This window comes from Dendropsophus ebraccatus, chromosome 4 (genome assembly GCF_027789765.1).
Source record: "Dendropsophus ebraccatus isolate aDenEbr1 chromosome 4, aDenEbr1.pat, whole genome shotgun sequence".
Taxonomy (NCBI): domain Eukaryota; kingdom Metazoa; phylum Chordata; class Amphibia; order Anura; family Hylidae; genus Dendropsophus; species Dendropsophus ebraccatus.
This window is the reverse complement of record NC_091457.1, coordinates 90,689,107-90,710,361: the sequence shown is the minus strand read 5'-3', so window position 1 is coordinate 90,710,361 and position 21,255 is coordinate 90,689,107. Positions and strand designations below refer to the sequence as shown.

At 42.5% G+C, this 21,255-nt stretch overlaps 1 protein-coding gene across 3 annotated transcripts in view; it reads right to left on the bottom strand.

Moving 5' to 3' along the window:
• Window positions 1–1,508: 1,508 nt before the first annotated feature.
• The window catches only part of DPY19L3 (dpy-19 like C-mannosyltransferase 3), a 57,583-nt gene continuing 37,836 nt past the window's right edge, over window positions 1,509–21,255 (bottom strand). For all 3 annotated transcript variants that reach the window (XM_069968579.1, XM_069968580.1, XM_069968578.1), the window contains exons 17-19: window positions 5,586–5,718; window positions 3,359–3,517; window positions 1,509–2,106 (exon numbers count right to left, since the gene is read on the bottom strand). In XM_069968579.1, coding sequence (XP_069824680.1) covers window positions 1,936–2,106; window positions 3,359–3,517; window positions 5,586–5,718 — 463 coding nt within the window. In that variant the 3' untranslated portion in view covers window positions 1,509–1,935. The remainder of the gene's footprint in view (window positions 2,107–3,358; window positions 3,518–5,585; window positions 5,719–21,255) is intronic.

Sequence of the window (21,255 nt, the reverse complement as noted above, 5' to 3'; positions counted from 1 at the left end):
CCCGCCCGGATCTCCTACCAGCTGCCGCCTCTGTTCTTCCGCCGCCGACAGGTGAGATACACAGCCTTCTCCACCCCTCCCCCCCCCCCAATACTAAAACTCCCACCATGTCCTGCTAACAGGCCATGATGGGAGTTGTACTTCTGAAGCCTGTGGCCATCCAGGTTGCAGAAGTAAAACTCTCATTATGCTCTGTTGGCAGGCCATGATGGGAGTTGTACTTCTGCAGCCTGTGGCCATCCAGGTTGCAGAACTACTACTCTCATCATGCCCCTGTTGGCAGGCCATGATGGGAGTTGTAGTTCTGCTGCCTGTGGCCATCCAGGTTGCAGAAGTACAACTCTCATTATGCTCTGTTGGCAGGCCATGATGGGAGTTGTACTTCTGCAGCCTGTGGCCATCCAGGTACACTAGAGGCAATGTGGGTACCTGTGATGTATGTTGGCATACTAACTAGGCCATATTGAGAACACTTTTTTTTTCTCATCAGGAAATCCTGAAGGTTTTTCCTGATGGTTTCCTGATGGTAAAAACAGATTACTGTCAGGAAATCCTGATACTTTCCTGATGACTTTTGAGGTCTCCTGATCAGGATTTCCTGACAGTAAAAACTGACACGGACGTGTGAATGGGGCCTTAAAGGTGTTATCCAGGACTGGAAAACCATAGCTGTCTTCTTCCAGAAAAAGCATCAACCCTGTCCCCAATTTGTGTATGGTATTGCAGCCCTGTTCCATAGAAGTGAATTGAGCTGAACTGTAATGCAATAAACATAACATGGGGACAGTAGAGGTGCTGTTTTTTGGAGAAAAGCAGATGACATCATTGGGCTTGTACTGTGAGTGAAATGTTGGTCATAGTAAATCTCTTGTAATGCCTCATGCCCGAACAAAGATTTAACATTCTCTTACCTTGAAGGGAAATTTTTCATACGCCCAATGTCGCCCCCTGCCGAGTAATTTGCCTCACTTTTTATAAAATACCAATCCTTTGGACTTATTGTGAACATGGACTTCAGCACTTAAGTCAATAGAGCAATTCCTGCCAGTGTGAGCATACACCAACAAACGCAACTCTGAGTAAGAAATAAATAAATTAAATATTAGCATTAACTATTATATTGTCACCTATAGATACCTTGCAGCCGACCCAGTAGAAGAATGTTCACATTTCTCTGATATTGCCATTTAATCCCACTGTAGGTAGCACCCCTTTTGTCCAATCATTTTACGGTTTAATAAGCCGATAACAACAAAACAGAAAATCACCGTCTACAACAACAGACGGAAGGAAAATTCCAGCATGTGTAGATTCAGCCTCATGGAATGTGGCGGTGGTCTTTCTCAACCTATTATAATTAGTTTCTAGTTAAACTTTAACAAAACCAAGAATTTTTAAAATCATGAGCAGGGTTAGAACACTAGAACACAAAATCCCTTTAAAAAAAGGACAAAATTACAAAACAAATACAATAAGTAAAAAAAAAAAAAAAAAAAAAAAGTACTTTTACTTGATGAGTAAAAAAGTCATTCCCTGCCCCTAAAAAGGATCATAGGTCCATCATTTAGGAAACACTGATCCCTCATTTGCCATGACACAACATGGAGGAATTTGGCACATAATACTACGAATGGTCACACAGTCCTGTGTTAGTGAGAAGAGTGAAGACGTACTTTTGTAACAGCTGACCTCATCTTTAGCACTGTGCGAGACAACTAAAAGGGCAGAATCCAAAAGAAAGAGTGGATGGCGCCCCTAGGGTTAGGCCTCAAGATCCACTGTGATTCATGATTCACCTCACTTCAAGTTCAAACACTACGCTATTAAAAACACAATAAAATAGACTAGGAAACATCCTAAATGTCTTCACGCAGGAACGCTCCACTTTTCATTCTGGTAGCAGCCCCATCCACAGTGCAGTCTGTCAGCTCTCGGCTACTGCATCACAGCTTTCCGTGATAGTCTGTAAACGTGGAAAGTTTTGTTCTTGAAGACCCTGGTGAAATACTTTGTGTAGAAAGGTGAATCTCTCTTTACTTCATCACAGAAGCGAGGTGAGGGTGAAGGCTTTAAATCTGGATCATTGTGTCCATCGCCGTCCATAATCTGTTCAGCATTAGGAAATATAAATACTTTATCACAAGGGTTATAGAAACAGATGTACTTAAAGTGAATCTGTACCCACAACGACCCCGCAAACCCCGCTACCACCCCAGTGCCCTAGGCCAGTGGCGCCTCTCCATTCCTCCTCCCTTCACTCCTAGTCATTAGAAAGGTCCCAAATACAACATATTCACAATGTTTTTTTTAAATCGCATATTACTCACACTGTCTACATCTATCTGAAGAGCACCCTTTCTGTGCATTTTACTACAGCATCTGAAGAGTTACCACCTGCAGACAATAAATGCATTGCTGCAAAAAAATATAACATCCTGTAACCTTATGCAGTCTTGTGGCTGTCGGCCAGATCTTTGCAATGAAGTCTTCAAATTGACTGACACATGTCAGCTAAATTACTAAGGTCACATGAAAAAGAAATTCAAGAAAAAGTTTACTATGCAGCTATAGCTAAAGGCTATATGTTCACACGCTGAAGAAACAACAACCGTTCCGCTGTGATCAACCTTTGTTTAACACTACCTACGGCCAGAATTAATGATCATGATCATTAATTCCGGCAGTAGGTAGCATTAAACAACAGCCGTTCTAGGCTGAACGGCCGTTGTTTGTACAGCGTGTGAACATATAGCCTAATAGTGATTATTAGATATGACCGAACCTCGAGCATGCTCGAGTCTATCCCAACTCGAACTTTCGGCATTTGATTAGCGGTGGTTGCTGAAGTTGGATAAAGCCCTAAGGCTATGTGGAAAACATGGATATAGTCATTGGCTGTATCCATGTTTTCCAGACAACCTTAGAGCTTTATCCAAGTTCAGCAGCCCCCGCTAATCAAATGCCAATCGTTCGGGTTCGGATGGACTCGAACCCAAACCCGGTTCGCTCATCTCTAGTGATTATTTATAAAAAGCTGTCTCAAATGCACAAAGGGAATACTTTTAATCAGAACATTTCACTATTAAACAGCAATGCAGAGCAAAACTCCTGCTCCTCTGATCCAAGAGACCTCACACAGGGATGCTACAGTTTCTTCTGCAATCATACTGACAGTGGACCTATTAGTATACTGTCAGCCCACATCTAAGGGGCCCTTTATTGAGAGGCTACAGCTAATGCTGCTAAGTAGTAAGTGCCATACATGCAGATATATACATAACTATCCTGTCTACACAGTGTCTAAAGAAAAACAGAAAACCATGTACTACACTGAACTGATTCGTAACATATGTCTTACATGTCCATTATTAATGTCCAGCAGATCTCGCAGACGGCATCCTCGGCCATGTCTCCTTTCATAACATATGCTGTCCTCCAGAATCACATAATCTGTCCCAAACGACCTCAGAATGCTGTAAACGTCTTCTGGGGACCGCTTTGCATATATTTGGTACACCTGTTAAATGACATAATGTGCATCAAATGAGATTTCAAAGTAATTCCAGTATTAACAACTATATACTATATATAGTACAGTAATCACTGGACCTCATGCAGATCCTCCAATTGTGCTATACCAGATATCCCTCTTGAAAGGACCCAGCCAAGGGGTGGCTCCTGTAAGGAAACCACCATATTAAAAGGCCCTATAAGTCAATGTAATGACAAGGGAAAAACCAAGGCCAGTTATCCATCCACAGACAGCTGTTTCGGGGTGTTGCCCCTCATCAGTGTGGAGCAGGATTCTGACTAAGTGCGAGCAATGCCTAGTAGAGCCATAAGAGAAACAGATCGCTTATCTCATGGAGACCAGCCAAAGATAACACTGTCGGCTGCTGGTTAAGGCGCTCAATGCAGTAAAATCCTAGGTGTATTGCTCCCTGGGAAACATGAATATGCAAAAGAAGAGCCTGTGGAACTTTATTTAAGAGTCTCGAAACACAGAACTAGCCAGATATCCCTCTGGAAAGGACCCAGCCAAGGGGTGGGGTGTAGGTAAACCACTAAAATCACCATATTAAGTGGCCCTATAAGTCAATGTAATGACAAGGAAAAAAAAAGACTTATAACTGAGGCTCCACAGGTTCCTCTTTTGCATATTCATGTTTCCCAGGTGGCAATGCACCTAGGATTTCACTGCATTGATTGCTTTAACCAGCAGCCGGCGGTGTTACGTTTGGCTGGTGGCCTTGAGATCAGTGATCTGTTTCTCTTGTGGCTTTACTAGGCATTGCTCCCACCTAGCCAGAATCCTGCTCCACACTGATGAGGGGCAACACCCCGAAACAGCTCTCCTGTGGATGGATACCTGGCCTTGGTTTTTCCCTTGTCATTACACTGACTTATAGGGCCACTTAATATGGTGGTTTTGGTGGTTTCCCAACAGGAGCCACCCCTAGGCTGGGTCCTTCCAGGGGGGGGGGGGGATACCTGGCTAGTCCTGTGTTTCGAGACTCCTAAATGAGGCTCCTCGGGTTCTTCTTTTGCAAATTCATGTTTCGCAGGGGGTAATGCACCTAGGATTTCACTATATGAAGACATGGGCCTTGGCTTTTCACTAGCTGTTGTGCTGTCTTGGCAACCAAGTCTAGAAAGGAAGGGAAGGGTTTTATTTGACAAGGAGGCCACCAGCAACATCAGGCATGTTACATGTCACTGCCATTACCCAGCATCTTCTGTAGTGAGGACTGCCCTTGTTCCTATGCCAGGGAGAGGGAATTTTATCTGCATTGTATTCCACTGTATGGGTAAACAGTGGAAATTATTGCGGCATACTGACAGAGGTATAGGTTTGTGTAAACAACCTCTATGTACAAGACTATAACTACTATAATACCGCCCCAACACTATGTGCAAAAAGAAAAATGGAATGCTGCAGTCAAATGCAGTAATATAAAATACTGCCCATAAGGGCAAATATAAAACAAAAATACTGTTTCCTATGTACAAGAATATAACTACTAAATATTGCCCCCCCCCCCCATGTAAAAGAATATAACTACTATAACTGTATCCAAAGAGGAAGGCACTCATAATAAAAATGAATCGGCTTGAAAACTTTATTCCACAGACATCTTAGCACAGGGAGGGAATGGAACGAGGTGCAGCGTGTTCTGGAACAACGACTTTTTTAAGCAGACTGCCTTTCTGAAAAAGCAGTCTGCCTAAAATGGCTGTCTCTCCGGGAAGCGCCCGCACCTCGCTCCATCCCCTCCACGCAAGAAGTCTATGGAATAAAGCAAATTCAACCTATTGTTGAGTGCTAGACTTTTTTCTCTTTGGATACAAGCATATATCTATAACCTCTGTCTTGGCACCCCATTCAGCACCTACATTCCGTATGGATAATCTAGGAGACATTCCCTGATGCACCCCGTTGATTTGCAGTGCTAGCCAGCTGTATCTCTTCTACTACTATAATGCTACCCCTTACAAATAGCAGTTGTTTCACTATGATACTGCCCTCCTTGATAGGAAAATATAACCACAGTAACTGCCCACTATGGACATATTTATTTTCCTACCTGTTTTGTCCTTTCCCTGAGGACCTTGTCTTCATAATGGGGATGGTTAGTAAGTATTCTTCCAGTGCAAAGTTTTACTCCAGCCAGTAGCTGCATGCTTCCAGCAAACACTGCATGCTTTGGGGTATGTGACCTACACAATAGAAATATATGGTGCATTATTGTACAACCAATACATCCACTGTTGTAAAGTATCTTAATATTAGGGGTACACAAACACCAGAGACAGAAGACTGTATGCACAGTAATAGACACTTCTCATTTGTGGGATCCTTTTGCTCCTGGAGTTCTCTTCTCTTACAAGTAAATATTACATACATTTCTCTAATATTCCAATGATCTGGAACATTTGATAATACAGCATTGCCCCTTTTAATACCAGGTTAAAGTAATTTTATGATACAGAATACACACACTAAAACAAGAGGTGACGCTTGGATAGCCCCACTGAGACAGTGGAAAACATGGAAAAAAATCGGAGATCCTCCACTTATATACTGGACGCTTTGCTGTTCATCTGATTTGAGTAACTTTTTTGTCTTTCATTGTTTCACTAATTAAGGGATTCCTCCTGTAAAGGAGTACCCCTCCTCATATTGTGATAATTATTTTAGGAAAAATCTGCTTAAGGGTATAAACCCACACACCGTATATGCAGCGTATTTACTGCTGCGATACACAGCAAACTCGCAGCAAACTCGCAGCAAAATCGCAGCAGATTAGATCTAAATAACTGAACACAGCATCAAATCTGTACCAACAAATCTGCTGCGTATTTGTTGCATATCTGCTGCATATACGGTGTGTGGGTTTATACCCTAATACTGTATGTGTACTTTAACCTTATACAATCCTTTCTTTCCACAGATCCTTTTTGTTCCCCTACATTTTCTCCCCCTTTTTCTTCCCTGCCTTTTTCTCCTCCTTACCCATCCCCATACCTATACATGTTACCCTGTGCCTATTACTATACCTCTCAGGAGGTTGGGGGGACGTGAATAGATTAAGTTTTACTGTTCAGAAATTTTGTGAGCAAAAGTCGTTGTGACCGTATTTCAGTTTATCTTTAGCGTTCTCAACAATGCGGAGTCTGCGAACGCTCCGTCCATTGGAAGATACGAAAACAGTGAAGTCCATATACATCATGCTTCGCTTAGTTTATGCTGTTAAGATATTGGTTATTTTATGTATCACCTCTAGTTTGACAAATATTACCCCAAACTATCTAATGCTATTGTCTTATAAATCTATTTCTATCCTTTCGTGCTCCCAGGGTCCTATTTCTATGCCTCCTCTCCTATTGATACTATATGAAATAAATTACTTGGAATGTTAAGGGGCTCCGTTCCGCTTCTAAGAGGATGTCTGTCTTAAAAGCATCTTAAAAGGTTTAGAGCCGATATAGTTTTGTTACAAGAAACACATCTGACTGAATCAGACTTCTTCAGACTTAAAAATTTTTGGGTGGGTGCTGTATATGGCTCATCAGCTGTTACCCATAAATGTGGGGTTATTATTCTTTTACACAAAAAACTAGCTTGCTCGGTGTTGTCTCAATACCATGACGACGAAGGAAGAATATGTATGCAAACCGGGCTGGCACCACAAACAATAATGAGGAGTGCTAGTAATCACAACCTAACCAACATCTACAATTACCAACAAAAACGGCTGGAAAAAGACAACTGCACCTCCAAATGATGAAAAAATATATACAATCTTTATTACACATGTATGCAAAGGGACAAACATTTAAAATAATTTAAAAGTACACGCATAACTGTTCACCGGTTCCAATCCAAAACGGCGAAAACTGACCTATCATGAGCTTATGCTGGGACTAGCAGCATAAATGATACAACAATGACAAGAATGTGGGAAAAAAATGATGTGAACAATCCAAAAACTCATAAATCCTAATACCCCAATGTCCAAAGAAACTGAAGTGTTAAGCACAAATAACCAAAGGAATAAGAAACAAAATCATGATACAAAGTATAAAGTGACTGCTGCCACTAGGTCAGACCAGAACAACCCACGCGTTCCGTCACCAGGACTTTCTCAAGGGTGAAACTCAAGTCCCTCTTTGCAAATATTTATATCAGGGATAATTAGTGATAAGAAACAGATGTATAGCGCTCAATACGATTATTCACACAGTGAAGGGGATCCCGGATCATGTAACCCACACGAGGGTGGCTGCGCCGCCATTACTTCCTGGTCACATGTATGGTCATGTGAGTACTCCAAAGACACGTGATGGTGACGTAGACTGTAAGACTATGCGCATGCCCTAATGGTTAACACTCGCGATGCCGAAGGCCACTATATGCAATAATACAGATGTAACAGGGTATAACAGCGCACAGAATTTGTCCATAGAAATAATTAGAGGGTACAGAAATAAATAAGGATAAATATGCGGCAAAAACATACTATTTTCTAAAACACCATACACAGTCATAACTGTATACTGAAATTTCTGTTTAGGCCGCATATTTATCCTTATTTATTTCTGTACCCTCTAATTTTTTCTATGGACAAATTCTGTGCGCTGTTATACCGTTACATCTGTATTATGGCCTTCGGCATCGCAAGTTTTAACCATTAGGGCATGCGCATAGTCTTACAGTCTACGTCACCATCACGTGTCTTTGGAGTACTCACATGACCATACATGTGACCAGGAAGTAATGGCGGCGCAGCCACGCTCGCGTGGGTTACATGATCCGGGATCCCATCCACTGTGTGAATAATCGTATTGAGCGCTATACATCTGTTTCTTATCACTAATTATCCCTGATATAAATATTTGCAAAGAGGGACTTGAGTTTCACCCTTGAGAAAGTCCTGGTGACAGAACGAGTGGGGTGTTCTGGTCTGACCTAATCTGAAGTGGCAGCAGTCACTTTATACTTTGTATCATGATTTTGTTTCTTATTCCTTTGGTTATTTGTGCTTAACACTTCAGTTTCTTTGGACATTGGGATATTAGGATTTATAAGTTTTTGGATTGTTCACATAATTTTTTTTCCACATTCTTGTCATTGTTGTATCATTTATGCTACTAGTCCCTGCATAATCTTTAATTTTAAATATTCTTTATTAGATTTTAACAGATTAACAATATTGAAGTAAGAATGAGTATAGAAAACAAACCACAGGTTTACGAAATATACAAAAAATACCCCTTCCTGCTGTTCTACTCTTTCCCTTAGCTCCCACCCCCCCTATCCCCTTCCCCCCTCCCAAGAAAAAAAAAAAAAAAAAAAAAAAAAAAAAAGGAACCATGTCTATAAATATAATTTTTATTCCATTCCTTTTAAATTTTCACCTCAAACTCTTACCCTAACACTCAAAACTCCTGACACATTTTTCCCAGTCCTGGAATCTGGGGGGCTTTGAAGCAAACCAATTTCTTATAATTACCAATTTGGCATAGAAACATAATCTTAATAATAATTTCACTTTCTCCCTAGAACCCTTAACCCCGGTGGTGTCACCCAGAATCACCACTTTCAAATCTTTATCCATTTGAGACCCCCATTTCGACTCTATGCCTAAAAAAACATTCTCCCAGAAATCTCTAAGTTTGCCACAAGACCATATCATGTGTTCAAAATTACTACCAATTTCCCCACATCTGGGACAGTTACCACCCTTGCCCTTCGTAAATTTTTTAAGTACGCCAGGGGTGTAATAAAGCCTATGGACCACATGAAATTGAATAAGTTGGTGACCTCCCGAAAGGGACACCTTTTTAATATTTTGATAAATTTTGGGCCAGTTCTCTATTTTCCCTATTTCCTTCTCCCACCCCTGTTGACTCTTAAATGGAGAAAAATTTCCCACTTGCAAATATCTATACAACCCAGAAATACTTTTTTTAACAAAATGACCCTCTTTTATTCTATCTATAATGGGGATCTTCACTGTAACCAATTTACCGGAGCATTCTGTAGTTTTTAGTGCATTATACAATCTCAGATAGTCAAACCATCTCTCACTCTTCAAATTAAATTCCTCTTTTATTTCCCTCCAGTTCTTAATTTTCCCTTGTAGCACCACATCTCCTATTGTTTTTATACCTTTACCAACCAAAGATTTTAACACACCTAGTTTTTTCACTTCTTTTAAATTACTATTGTTCCATAGAGGGGTATTTTCCAAGTATAAATGGGTTCCCACCTCCCTTTTGATTACCCTCCATAATCTACCCAACGTTTTTCCCAACGGGCCCTCATCTATCATTCCTCCTTCCAGCCTCTGAAACACATCATAGTCCAACTCTTCATCTCCTTTCCCCAATCGTGACAAAAACGTACTATCCCTCCACTTCAGTAGCCAGACTAGCTGAGAGGCCATAAAATATGTTTCAAAGGCCGGAAGTCCAAGACCACCACTACCCCTTGGTATAGTTAAGAGCTCATATCTCATTCTAATCCTTTTTCGCCCCCATATCAAGTAATTCATCATAGTTATTATCCTCTTAAAATGCCTTTTCTCTATCCAGATAGGAGAAGCCCCAAACACATAAAGGAGTTTTGGAAGACAGACAACTCTTACTAAAACTATTCTATCGATTTTTGCCAAGGGGAGTCTGTTCCATACCTCGATCTTCCGTTCCAGTTCTCTCACCACTGGAACTAAATTCAGCCTGTTGTAATCAAGGATATTTCTAGATATGTTTATCCCCAGATACTTAAATTTTCCCTCGTCCTCTAACACCTTTAACTGGGGAAAGGATCCCCGGAAGTCCTTATCTAGGGGCATCAAAATCGACTTATCCCAATTAATTCTAATCCCAGAATAGTCGCCCACCTCCCTTATCAGGTTAATCACTCTTGGGACTGCTGTTACCGGGTCCTGCAAATATAAGAGAATGTCGTCTGCATAGAGAGACACCCTATCCCCCTCACCCTCCGCCCCGAACCCCAATATATAGGGGTCACTTCTTATAAGATTAGCAAGGGGTTCTAAAGTCAGGGCGAAGAGCAAGGGGGAGAGAGGGCACCCCTGCCTTGTTCCCCTACCCAGTTGGAAAGGAGTCGAGCCATGGCCGTTGACGTTGACCATGGCATCGGCCTCACTATACATTAATCTTACTAGCCCTATGAATTTTTCCCCCAACCCACACTCCTCCATCACCGCCCAGAGGAACTCCCACTCCACCCTGTCAAAGGCCTTAACCGCGTCCAATGACAGGATGGAATGGGATCCCCGGCTTCCAGCAACCTGGATGTTCTCGAACAGCCTTCTTAAGTTATTTTTAGACAAGCGTCCAGGTATAAAGCCTGTTTGGTCTGGGTGTATCAGCTCCCCTATAACTACCACCAATCTTCTGGCCAGGACACTTGCGATTATTTTAATATCTGTATTTATCAGGGAGATAGGGCGAAAGGGCGAAATGATTCTCTTTCCAATGGGTCTTTCCCTGGTTTCGGGATCAAAATAATTTCTGCTTCCCCCATGGACTTGGGCAAACTCCCTATTTCCACTGAATAATCTATAACTTTTTTTAATACGGGTAACAAAATATTCTTATGTTGTTTATATAATGCATAGGGAAGGCAGTCTCTCCCCGGGGTTGAACTATCCCTCGTTCTTGCTAGGGCCTCTTCCAGTTCCACTATTGTTATAGGAGCGTCTAACCTATCCCTCTGATCCCGGTCTAATTTCTTCAATGCTGCTTTTTTAATCAGGACTCTAAGACCTTTTTTATCCTGGGCACCGTCTGATGTGTATAATTTCTCATAAAACTCCTTAAATTGATTTACTATTTCATCTGGGGAATTAGTTATTTTTCCAGAAGATGTTTTGATTGCTAGAATTTCTCTGTTCACTCTCTTATTCTTAATAACATTCATTAACCCCTTATTGGGCAACCCTGCACCCTCAAATCTAACTTTACCCATAAATTCTAATTTATTTTTTGCTTTAATAAGTAGGTAATTATCTAAATCCTCCTGACTGGCTATGAGTTTATTTTTCACCTCAATTGAGGGAGCATCCTTATACGCCCTTTCCTGTGTCTGCAATTTATTTCTTAACTCCACTTCCCTAACCTTATATCCCTTCCTTAATTTACCAATTGTGCCATAATACTTATCCCTTATTATTGCCTTAATGGTGTCCCAAACAGTGTTAGGGGGAGCTGAGTCCCAATTAATTAAAATTAACTCTGAAAGCTCCCTTCCAATCTCATCTTTATTCTCTATCAATTTTAACCAGTGCGAATTAATTTTAAGAATTTGTGTACCCCTAACTCTCTGTGTTCCTACCTCCACCACTAGAGGACTGTGGTCAGACAGACATCTTGACATATATTTAATATTTGTGATTCTTTCCACCATATTACTATTTACTAAAGCTATATCTATTCGTGACATTGTGTTTTTTGATTTATTCCAGCAGGAGTAACTTTTTTTTGGGGGGTTTCTACGTCTCCATATATTAATCAGTCCCATCTCGTTCACAACCGTGGCGAGGGGGGAGCAACTGGGGTTCTTCAGGGATCCACACAACCTCAACCTATCCATCTGCTCACACATCACTGCGTTAACATCACCAACCACTAATAAGGGGCAACTATCCCTTTTCTTGATGTAAACCGCCAAAGCCTCCAGAACAGTTGGTTTAAAAGGAGGGGGTATATATACAAAGGCAAGCACACATTCTAACTCCTCAACCTTACAGTGAAGGAATACATATCTGCCCTCATGATCAGTCACACATTTAAACAACTCCCATTTCAGGCTTCTATGCACCAACACCGAAACACCCCTGGCGTAACTTGAAAAGCAAGCGTGGTACTGCTCCCCCCACCATTGTTTATGAGTTCTATAGGTTGATTCCTCTGTCAGATGTGTCTCCAAGAGGCATACCATACCAGGCAGGTAGTTCTTAATGTGATTCATGACTGCCATCCTCTTTCTACTATCCCCCATTCCCCTGATGTTCCATGTTATGATTTTAAAACCCATTTTTATTTAAGTTCTAGTTCCTGATCTAGCAACCCCGGCCTACTACCGTGACCAAAGTTCTGGGACCCAAATACCTTAGCGTGAGGGAATTGATAGCGAGAAATACCCAAGGAGAGGAAAAGAGGAAAAAGAGGGGAGAGAGACCAAAAAAAAAAAAAAAAAGTCCCTGCATAATCTTATGATAGGTCAGTTTTCGCCGTGTTGGATTGGAACCGGTGAACAGTTATGCGTGAACTTTTAAATTATTTTAAATGTTTGTCCATTTGCATACATGTGTAATAAAGATTGTATATATTTTTTCATCATTTGGAGGTGCAGTTATCTTTTTCCAGCCGTTTTTGTTGGTAATTGTAGAAGGAAGAATATGTCATCTTGTTGTTGACACTCCAGCTGGCAAGTATAGTATCTATAATGTTTATGGACCCAATAATCATAGATCAGATTTTTTTTAAGAAATTGGAGGCTCTAGTTCTTCAAGATGATAATCCTCTCAAGGTGATTAGTGGTGATCTAAACACAGTTCTTATTACAGCTGAAGATAGAAAAAGAACAAAGCCCACCACACTAGATAATTCTTCACAAGATAATATATTATCTACCTTTCTTAAAGGACAAGTGCCATGAAAAACTTTTTCCCAGTAATTGAAGCACATTACAAAGTTATATAACTCTGTAATGTGCTTCAATCACCTATCTGCCTCCCTTCCCTGTCTTTTCCCCCCTCCACCCCCCCCCCACCAGGAAGTGTCCTAACTCACATAGACCTTATTACTGTCGTCACCATCACCAAGCTCTTCTCTCAGCTCCTTCTCCTGTTACAGCAGCCCCCCCTTCCCTGCCTTGTCAGGTGACTCAGCTTGCTCAGCTCCCATTGCTTGAACAACTGCAAGCCATCACTTGGACTGGGGAGGGGTGGCTGCTGTAACAGGACCTAGACCAGCCCTCCTGCTGAAGACTCATCCTCACAAGAAGGAGCTGCCTGGTGACTGTGACGACAGTCATTAGGTCTGTGTGAGTTAGGACACTTCCTGGTGGGGGGCTGGAGGGGGGAAAAGACAGGGAAGGGAGGCAGATAGGTGATTGAAGCATATTACACAGTTATATAACTTTGCAATGTGCTTCAATTACTGGGAAAAAGTTTTTCATGGCACTTGTCCTTTAACTCTACCTCTATCTGATGCCTGGCGCCACCTTCACCCAAATAGTAGAAAGTATTCTTTTTTACTCCCACTCCCAAACGGCCTGGTCACGAATAGACTATTGTCTAGTTTCATCGGAACCTCTGTGCAGAGTGGAAAACTCTGACATACATGACCTGGTGATTTCGGATCACTCCCCTGTTAGTCTACATTTAAGGGTGCCTTCACACATACCGACTCGCAGCAAAAAACTCGCTGTGAGTTTCTGCTACGAGCCCAGGTCCTGGAAGGCCCCTATAACTACATACAAGCAGTGGTCTGAAAGACTGTTGTGTGTATGTAATGCAGCCGCCCCCTTAACCCCTTCGGCTCCCGCACCGCTGTCTCCATACATTACCTGGCTTTGGCTGCACGGGGTCCCGGGGTCCTGCTCTGCCGCCCAGCCAATCAGTGGCTGCGGCTGGGCAACACACTGATTGGCTGGGCGGCAGAGCAAGACGCCGGGACCCCATGCAGCCAGAGCCAGGTAATGTATGGAGACAGCGGTGCGGGACCGGTGCGGGAGCCGAAGGGGTTAAGGGGGTGGCTGCATTACATACACGCATCGGTCTTTCAGACCACTGCTTGTATGTAGTGATAGGGGCCTTCCAGGACCTCGGCTCGTAGCAGAAACTCGCAGCAAGTTTTTTGCTGCGAGTCGGTATGTGTGAAGGCACCCTTAGAGACAATTTCCAAAAACTGACATAATTTGGAGATTTCTCTCTCATTTAGCCAATGATGTCTCATTTACTAAACTTTTAAGAACTTGGTGGTCGGACTTTTCTTCTAATAATGCACAACATACACAATCCCCCTTGCTTTTCTGGGAGACTGCTAAAGCAGTCCTCCGAGGCCACATAATTTCGTTTATGGCTGCCCAGAAGCGCGAGGAAGGCAAGGAAAACATACCTCTTACCCAAACACTACGCTCTTCCTATACACTCTTTCAATCTTCCCCTACTGATGATAATAAATCTAAATGGGTGTCAGCCAGACAAGCTTTTGAAATAGCTCAGGAAAAGCTTAACTCTCTATATAGAGACCAATATATGTCTCGCCTATTTAGATATGGAAAAAAATCGGGGAAGATGTTAGCAAATCTCGCTAAAGGCCGCAAATCTATCTCTAATATCACTGCCCTTAAAGATAAAGCTGGTAATGTACAAAATGATCCAAAAGTCATCTCCCGACTGCTACAACAATATTACCGTTCACTTTACTCAAAAGATGTACTTGATCTGGCTGCTGGTAAAACTTTGATTGACTCATTGTCTCTACCTTGTCTTGACACCTCTTCTCTTCTTGATCTAAATGCCCCAGTGACCTTGGAGGAAATCATTAAAACAATTTCTGCACTTAAAAATAACAAAGCTCCGGGTCCTGATGGTTATAGTGCAAAATTTTACAAATCTATGTCTGATATCTCTCCCTTTCTCCTTTCCAAACTATTCTAACTGAGCACCACATGTTACCTTCAGGGGACACGGCATATATAAAAGTTTTACATAAACAAGGTAAAGATACAACATCCCCAAGTTCTTACCGTCCAATTTCGTTGATAAATCTAGATCTAAAAGTATTGGCGAAAATTATGACTAATAGGTTAGCAGAGATTATGCCTTCGTTGATTGGAAATCATCAGGTCGGCTTCATAAAAGGACGCTCAGGTGTCACAATATATGAACCGTTCTGGCAGCTCAAGCAAGTATACAATTTGGGGGTCATTCCAGTCATTCTCCAGGCCTATTAGCTATTGATGCCGAGAAGGCCTTTGATAATATCAGTTGGGAATGGCTGGATATGACTAACTAAATTTGGAATTATTGGTCAATTCAGGGATTTTATCTCTACGATATATACATCTCCTAAGGCCAGGATCCACACTCCAGGCTTCCTCTCAGATAGTTTCCCTCTCCAGAAAGGCACAAGACAGGGATGCCCCCTGTCCCCTTTATTATTTAATTTGGCGATGGAACCTCTCGCTAGGCATTTTATTTCTTCTTCAGGCATCTTCTCAGGAATAAAGGTTGTCTCCCAGATCATTAAATTGACGTGTTTTGCCAATGACACCTTAATATATTTAGAAGATCCAGATTTACATGTCCCAGCTGTCTTAGATAATCTGAAATTTTTCGGTTCTTTTTCTGGTTACAAAATTCATGTACAAAAAAGTCAACTTCTTTACCTTGCCCCACATGCAAGGACATCCATAGGCCCTGCGGGAGTTTCTGTCGCCAGATCTAGTCTTACCTATCTTGGTATTCAAATTGGTCGCACTCCCTCCTCATTGTACTCTTTGACTTATCACCCACTATTCCAAAAAATTAAACATGATTTACAGAGATGGGAATCTCTACCCCTCTCGATATTGGGTCGTACCCATTTAATTAAAATGATGTGTTTTGGAAACTTATTGTATCCAATGCAAACAATTCCGCTTTTTCTTAAAGCGACTCTGTACCCACAATCTGTCCCCCCCAAACCACTTGTACCTTCGGATAGCTGCTTTTAATCCAAGATCTGTCCTAGGGTCCGTTCGGCAGGGGATGCAGTTTATGTCATAAAAACAACTTTTAATCCGGCAGCGCTGTGTCTAACGGCCGGGGCTTACATTTGTATATGCATTAGGCTGGCACCACCTCTATGTCCTTCCTACCCACCCTCCTCATTATTAGGAATAATCCAGGAACATTTACTGCGGTTTGAGCTTTGCACAGGTGTATTAACGATCCAGCCCATGTTTAATATACACACAGGTGGGGAATAGGAAGCAATCTGCCTGGAGTATTCCTAATGATGAGGAGGGTAGGGAGGAAGACAGAGAGGTTGTGCCAGCCTAATGCTTATATAAATATAAGCCCCGGCCGTTAGACACAGCGCTGCCAGATTAAAAGTTGTTTTTATCACTATAACTGCATCCCCTGCCGAACGGACCCCAGGACAGATCTTGGATTAAAAGCAGCTATCTGAAGGTACAAGTGGTTTGGGGGGGGGGGGGGGCAGATTGTGGGTATGGAGTCGCTTTAAACACTCTGATGTCTCCCTACTCCAATCCTATTTTACTAAATTTATTTGGCAATCTAAAAGGCCGCGTATAGCCTATTCTACTCATTGTCTTCCTTCACTAAAAGGTGGTGCTCAATGTCCAGACATTAGAGTGGCGGAGTACACATATCTCCTCTATAGGGGACTTATTAGATACTACTTCTGGTACCTTCCTGTCATGGGACACTGTCAGCCAGTGAGGATGAATGGGGGGATCCTTCTTTCCTCCATTCATCCTCATCATCCAGTGACATGTCTGGGGGGTAGCGTAGCGTACGCTGCTCCCCAGACACGTCTTTTCCGCCAGTACCGTCCCAATAAGAGATGACGGTATAGTGTGAAATTCTACAAACTCTGTGAGCGTACCTCTGGGTACTCTTACAGATTTAGGGTACGTGCACACTGCGGAATGCGAAGGATAACCCTTTGTGCATTCCACAGCTGGCACCCGCCGGCGGACTGATGCGGGCGCATGTCTCTACCCGTGTCATAGACTCCATTCTATGCACAGGCGGATTCCATCGTCCATCCAAAGAATGAATACGTTGGACGGAGAGCGGAATCCGCCCGTGCATGGAATGGAGTCTATGACACGTGTGGAGACGCACGCCTGCATCACTCCGCCGGCGGGTGCCAACTGCGGAATGCATGAAGGGTTATCTGTCGCGATTCCGCAGTGTGCACGTACCTTTAGTGTATGTAGGAAGGGACACCCAAATCCAGCCCCCAGATGCCCCCTCCCCCTCCCCATCCTCGGAACAAGTGGGAAGATCATCCGGGAACTGATCTTCCCACTGCTGGATAAAGGTTACCACCTGTACGGGGATAACTTTTATACCAGCACCCCCTCTTCCGGTCCCTCGCTGCCCTGTAGCTTGGGGCACGATCCAAACATATCAGAAGCAGTAATAGAGCCCTAATATTTAGCAGCCATGGAGCGGACCCAGCGCTTCTGGATGTGAGGGACCCCGTATCGCACCAGGGCAACATTTTCTAGGTGACGTCCCCCACACTGGAAAACAGGAGACCCCAGAAGAAGTGCAGAGTGTGGGGTAACAGGGGGATCAGGAAGGACACCATTTTCCCGTATGACACCTGTCCTGATCACCCCGGCCTCTGCATACTGGATCGCTTCAAGGCGCACCACACGTCATTGGGGGTTCTACATTTTCTAATGTCCCTTATTCCTATTTCAGGGGTCACGTTGATCCAGGGACTATTCTGATTGCCATTATGGAGTCGGGAAGGAATTTTTCCCCTGTGAGGAGGCTACTGTTGTCTGCCTCACGAGGGTTTTTTTGCCTTCCTCTGGGTCAACACAGGTTGAATTTGATGGACACCTGTCATTTTCAACCTTATAAACCAATAATTGGCCTAATACCCCCAAATAAATTAGAATTGTCCCTTTTCCCCAGCTAAGTAGGTATGGCCGCCATTCCCATTAGAGGATGCCATGATGCAATTACAAAGCCTATGTGCGGCCAGGACAGTAGAAACCCCCCACAAGTGACCCCATTCTGGAAACTACACCCGATAAGGAATCTAACAAGGGGGGCAGCGGGGATATGGCCCCCTGGTGACGGCCACATTTGGGACGTGAAAATGAAAAAAATGGTATTTTTTATTTTCTCGGCACATGTTCTACGTAAGTGCCCGTCACCAGTGGGGTCCATATCCTCACTGCACCCCTTGTTAGATTCCTTATGGGGTGTAGTTTCCAGAATGGGGTCACTTGTGGGGGGTTTCTACTGTCCTGGCAGCACAGGAGCTTTGTAAATGCGACATGGCCTCCATCCTCCATTCCAGCCTCTAAATGGCGCTCTGTCCCTTTGGTGGCTTGCCCTGTGCCCATATGGCACATTATGCCCACATGTGGGGTATTTTCGTACTCAGGGGAAACTACCCTACACGTTTTGTGTTCTTTTTTTTTTTTTAACCCTTTGTGGAAATGGAAAAAATCAAGGCTAGACCAACATTTAGTGTAATTTTTGTAAAATTTTTACTCTAAATCATTAATCTTGTCATGATTTTTTCATTTTCACAAGGGGCTAAAAGATAAAAAAAAAAAAAACACTAAAAGTGTAGCACAATTTCCCCTGAGTACGGAAATACCCCACATGTGGACATAAAGCACCATGCGGGAGCAGGGTAAGCCTCCGAAGGGAAGGAGCGCCATTTGGTTTTTGAAGGCTGCATTTGGATGGAATGGATTTCGAGGGGCCATGTTGCATTCAAAAGGCCCCTGTGTTGCCAAGACAGTTGAAACCCCCCACAAGTGACCCCATTATGGAAACTACACCCCTCAGGGAATGTAACAAGGGGTGTAGTGGGCATATGGACCCCACTGGTGACGGGCACAAATGTGGAACAATGTGGCGTGAAAATGAAATATTAAATTTTTTACACTATAATGTTGGTTTAGCCTTGAATTTATCATTTTCACAAGGGGTTAAAAGAGGAAAAAAAACAAAATGTTTAGAGCAATTTCCAAAATGTTTAGAGCAATTTCCCCCGAGTCCGTAAATACCCCACATGTGGACATAAAGCGCCATGTGGGCGCAGGGCAAGCCTCAGAAGGGAAGGAGCACCATTTGGATTTTGGAGGTTGGATTTGGCCAGAATGGATGATAAACGCCATGTCGCATTTACAGAGCCCTCGTGCTGCCAAAACACTGGAAACCCCCCACAAGTGACCCCATTCTGGAAACTGCACCCCTCAAGGAATCTAACAAGGGGTGCAGTGAGGATATGGACCCCTTGATGACGGGCACATTTGTGCCATGAAAGTGAAAAAAGGAAAATTTTCCCTTTCACGTCACATTGTTCCACATTTGTGCCCGTCACCAGTGGGGTCCATATGCTCACTGCACCCCTTGTTAGATTCCTTGAGGGGTGTAGTTTCCAGAATGGGGTCACTTGTGGGGGTTTCCAGTATCTTGGCAGCACGAGGGCTCTGTAAATGCGACATGGCCCTTGAAATCCATTCCAATGAAATTCAGCTTCCAAAAGCCAATTGGCGCTCCTTCCCTTTGAAGGCTCGTCCTGCGCCCCCTTGGCACTTTATCGCCACATGTGAGGTATTTCCGTACTCGGGAGAAACTGCGCTACACATTTTGTGTTTTTTTTTCCCTCTTATCCCTTGAAGAAAATGAAAAATTGAAGGCTAGAACGTTTTAGTGTAAAAAATAAATTTTTCTTTTTTTCACGCCATATTGTTCGGAAAATCTGTGAAGCACCTGTGGGGTCCAAATGCCCAGCGCACACCTTGTTACATTCCTTGAGGGGTGCAGTTTTCTAAATGGTGTCCCTTTAGGGGTGTTTTTTAGGTTTTGGCACCCCAGAGCCTCTGCCAACCTGAAGTGGTACAGTCAAAAATGACCAAATATAACGGAGGCATTGAAATTCACTAGGCGCTCCTTTATATCTGAGGCTTGTGGTTGCGTCAAATAGCGCAATAGGGCCACATATGGGGTATTTCTATAAACTGCAGAAACGGGGCAATAATTATTGGGGTGCATTTCTCTGGTAATAGGTTTATAATTATGAAAAATATTGGATTACAATAAAATCTCTGCACAGAAAATAAAAATTTTCTAATTTCTTACACACTTGGCTTTTATTTCTGTGACTCCCCTAAAGGGTTAAAACACTTTCTGGATATGCTTTTGCAGAGTGTGGGGGGTGCAGTTTCTGAAATGGGGTGCTTTGTGGGGCTTTCTAACATACAGGCCCCTCAAATACACTTTAAACCTGAACAGGTCCCTAAAAATATCTGATTTTGAAATTTTACTGAAAATTTGGAAATTTGCTGCTAATGTTTTAAGCTTCCTATGGTCTAAAAAAAATGAAAGATCGTTTAATAAATGCTGCCAACATAAATTAGACATGTTGCTAATGCTATTTAATATATAATTTATGTGGTATAACAACTTTCTGTATAAGCAAAAAAGTTTCAAAGTTGGAAAAATGCATTTTTTCACATTATTTGGTTTTTTTTCATAAACATTCGTTATGAGTATCGACTCCAATTTACCAGAAATGTAAAGTACAATATGTCACGAGAAAACAATCTCAGAATCAGCCGGATAGGTAAAAGCATCCCGAAGTTATTAATGAATAAAATGACACTGGTCATATTCATAAAATTTGTCTCTGTCATCAAGGCCATTTTAGGCTCGGTCCTTAAGGGGTTAAAGACACTGACTGGTATTGCATGGCCGCTCAAAGAGGTACCCTGGGAGCACTCCAACTTATGTAATCTTTCTTTTTCTTCTATTACAAGATACTTTGTTATGCTTTATTGATAGTATTAGTATATATCTGCCACATATACTATGTTTGAGGTGATACTGTTTGTTAGAACTGTTTTTCTTAGGTTTTCTAATGATTCTTTATTGTATTCCATGTAATTATATAACTTTACATGTTGTTAAATGGCTCCTATTATTGTTATGAAATACAAAC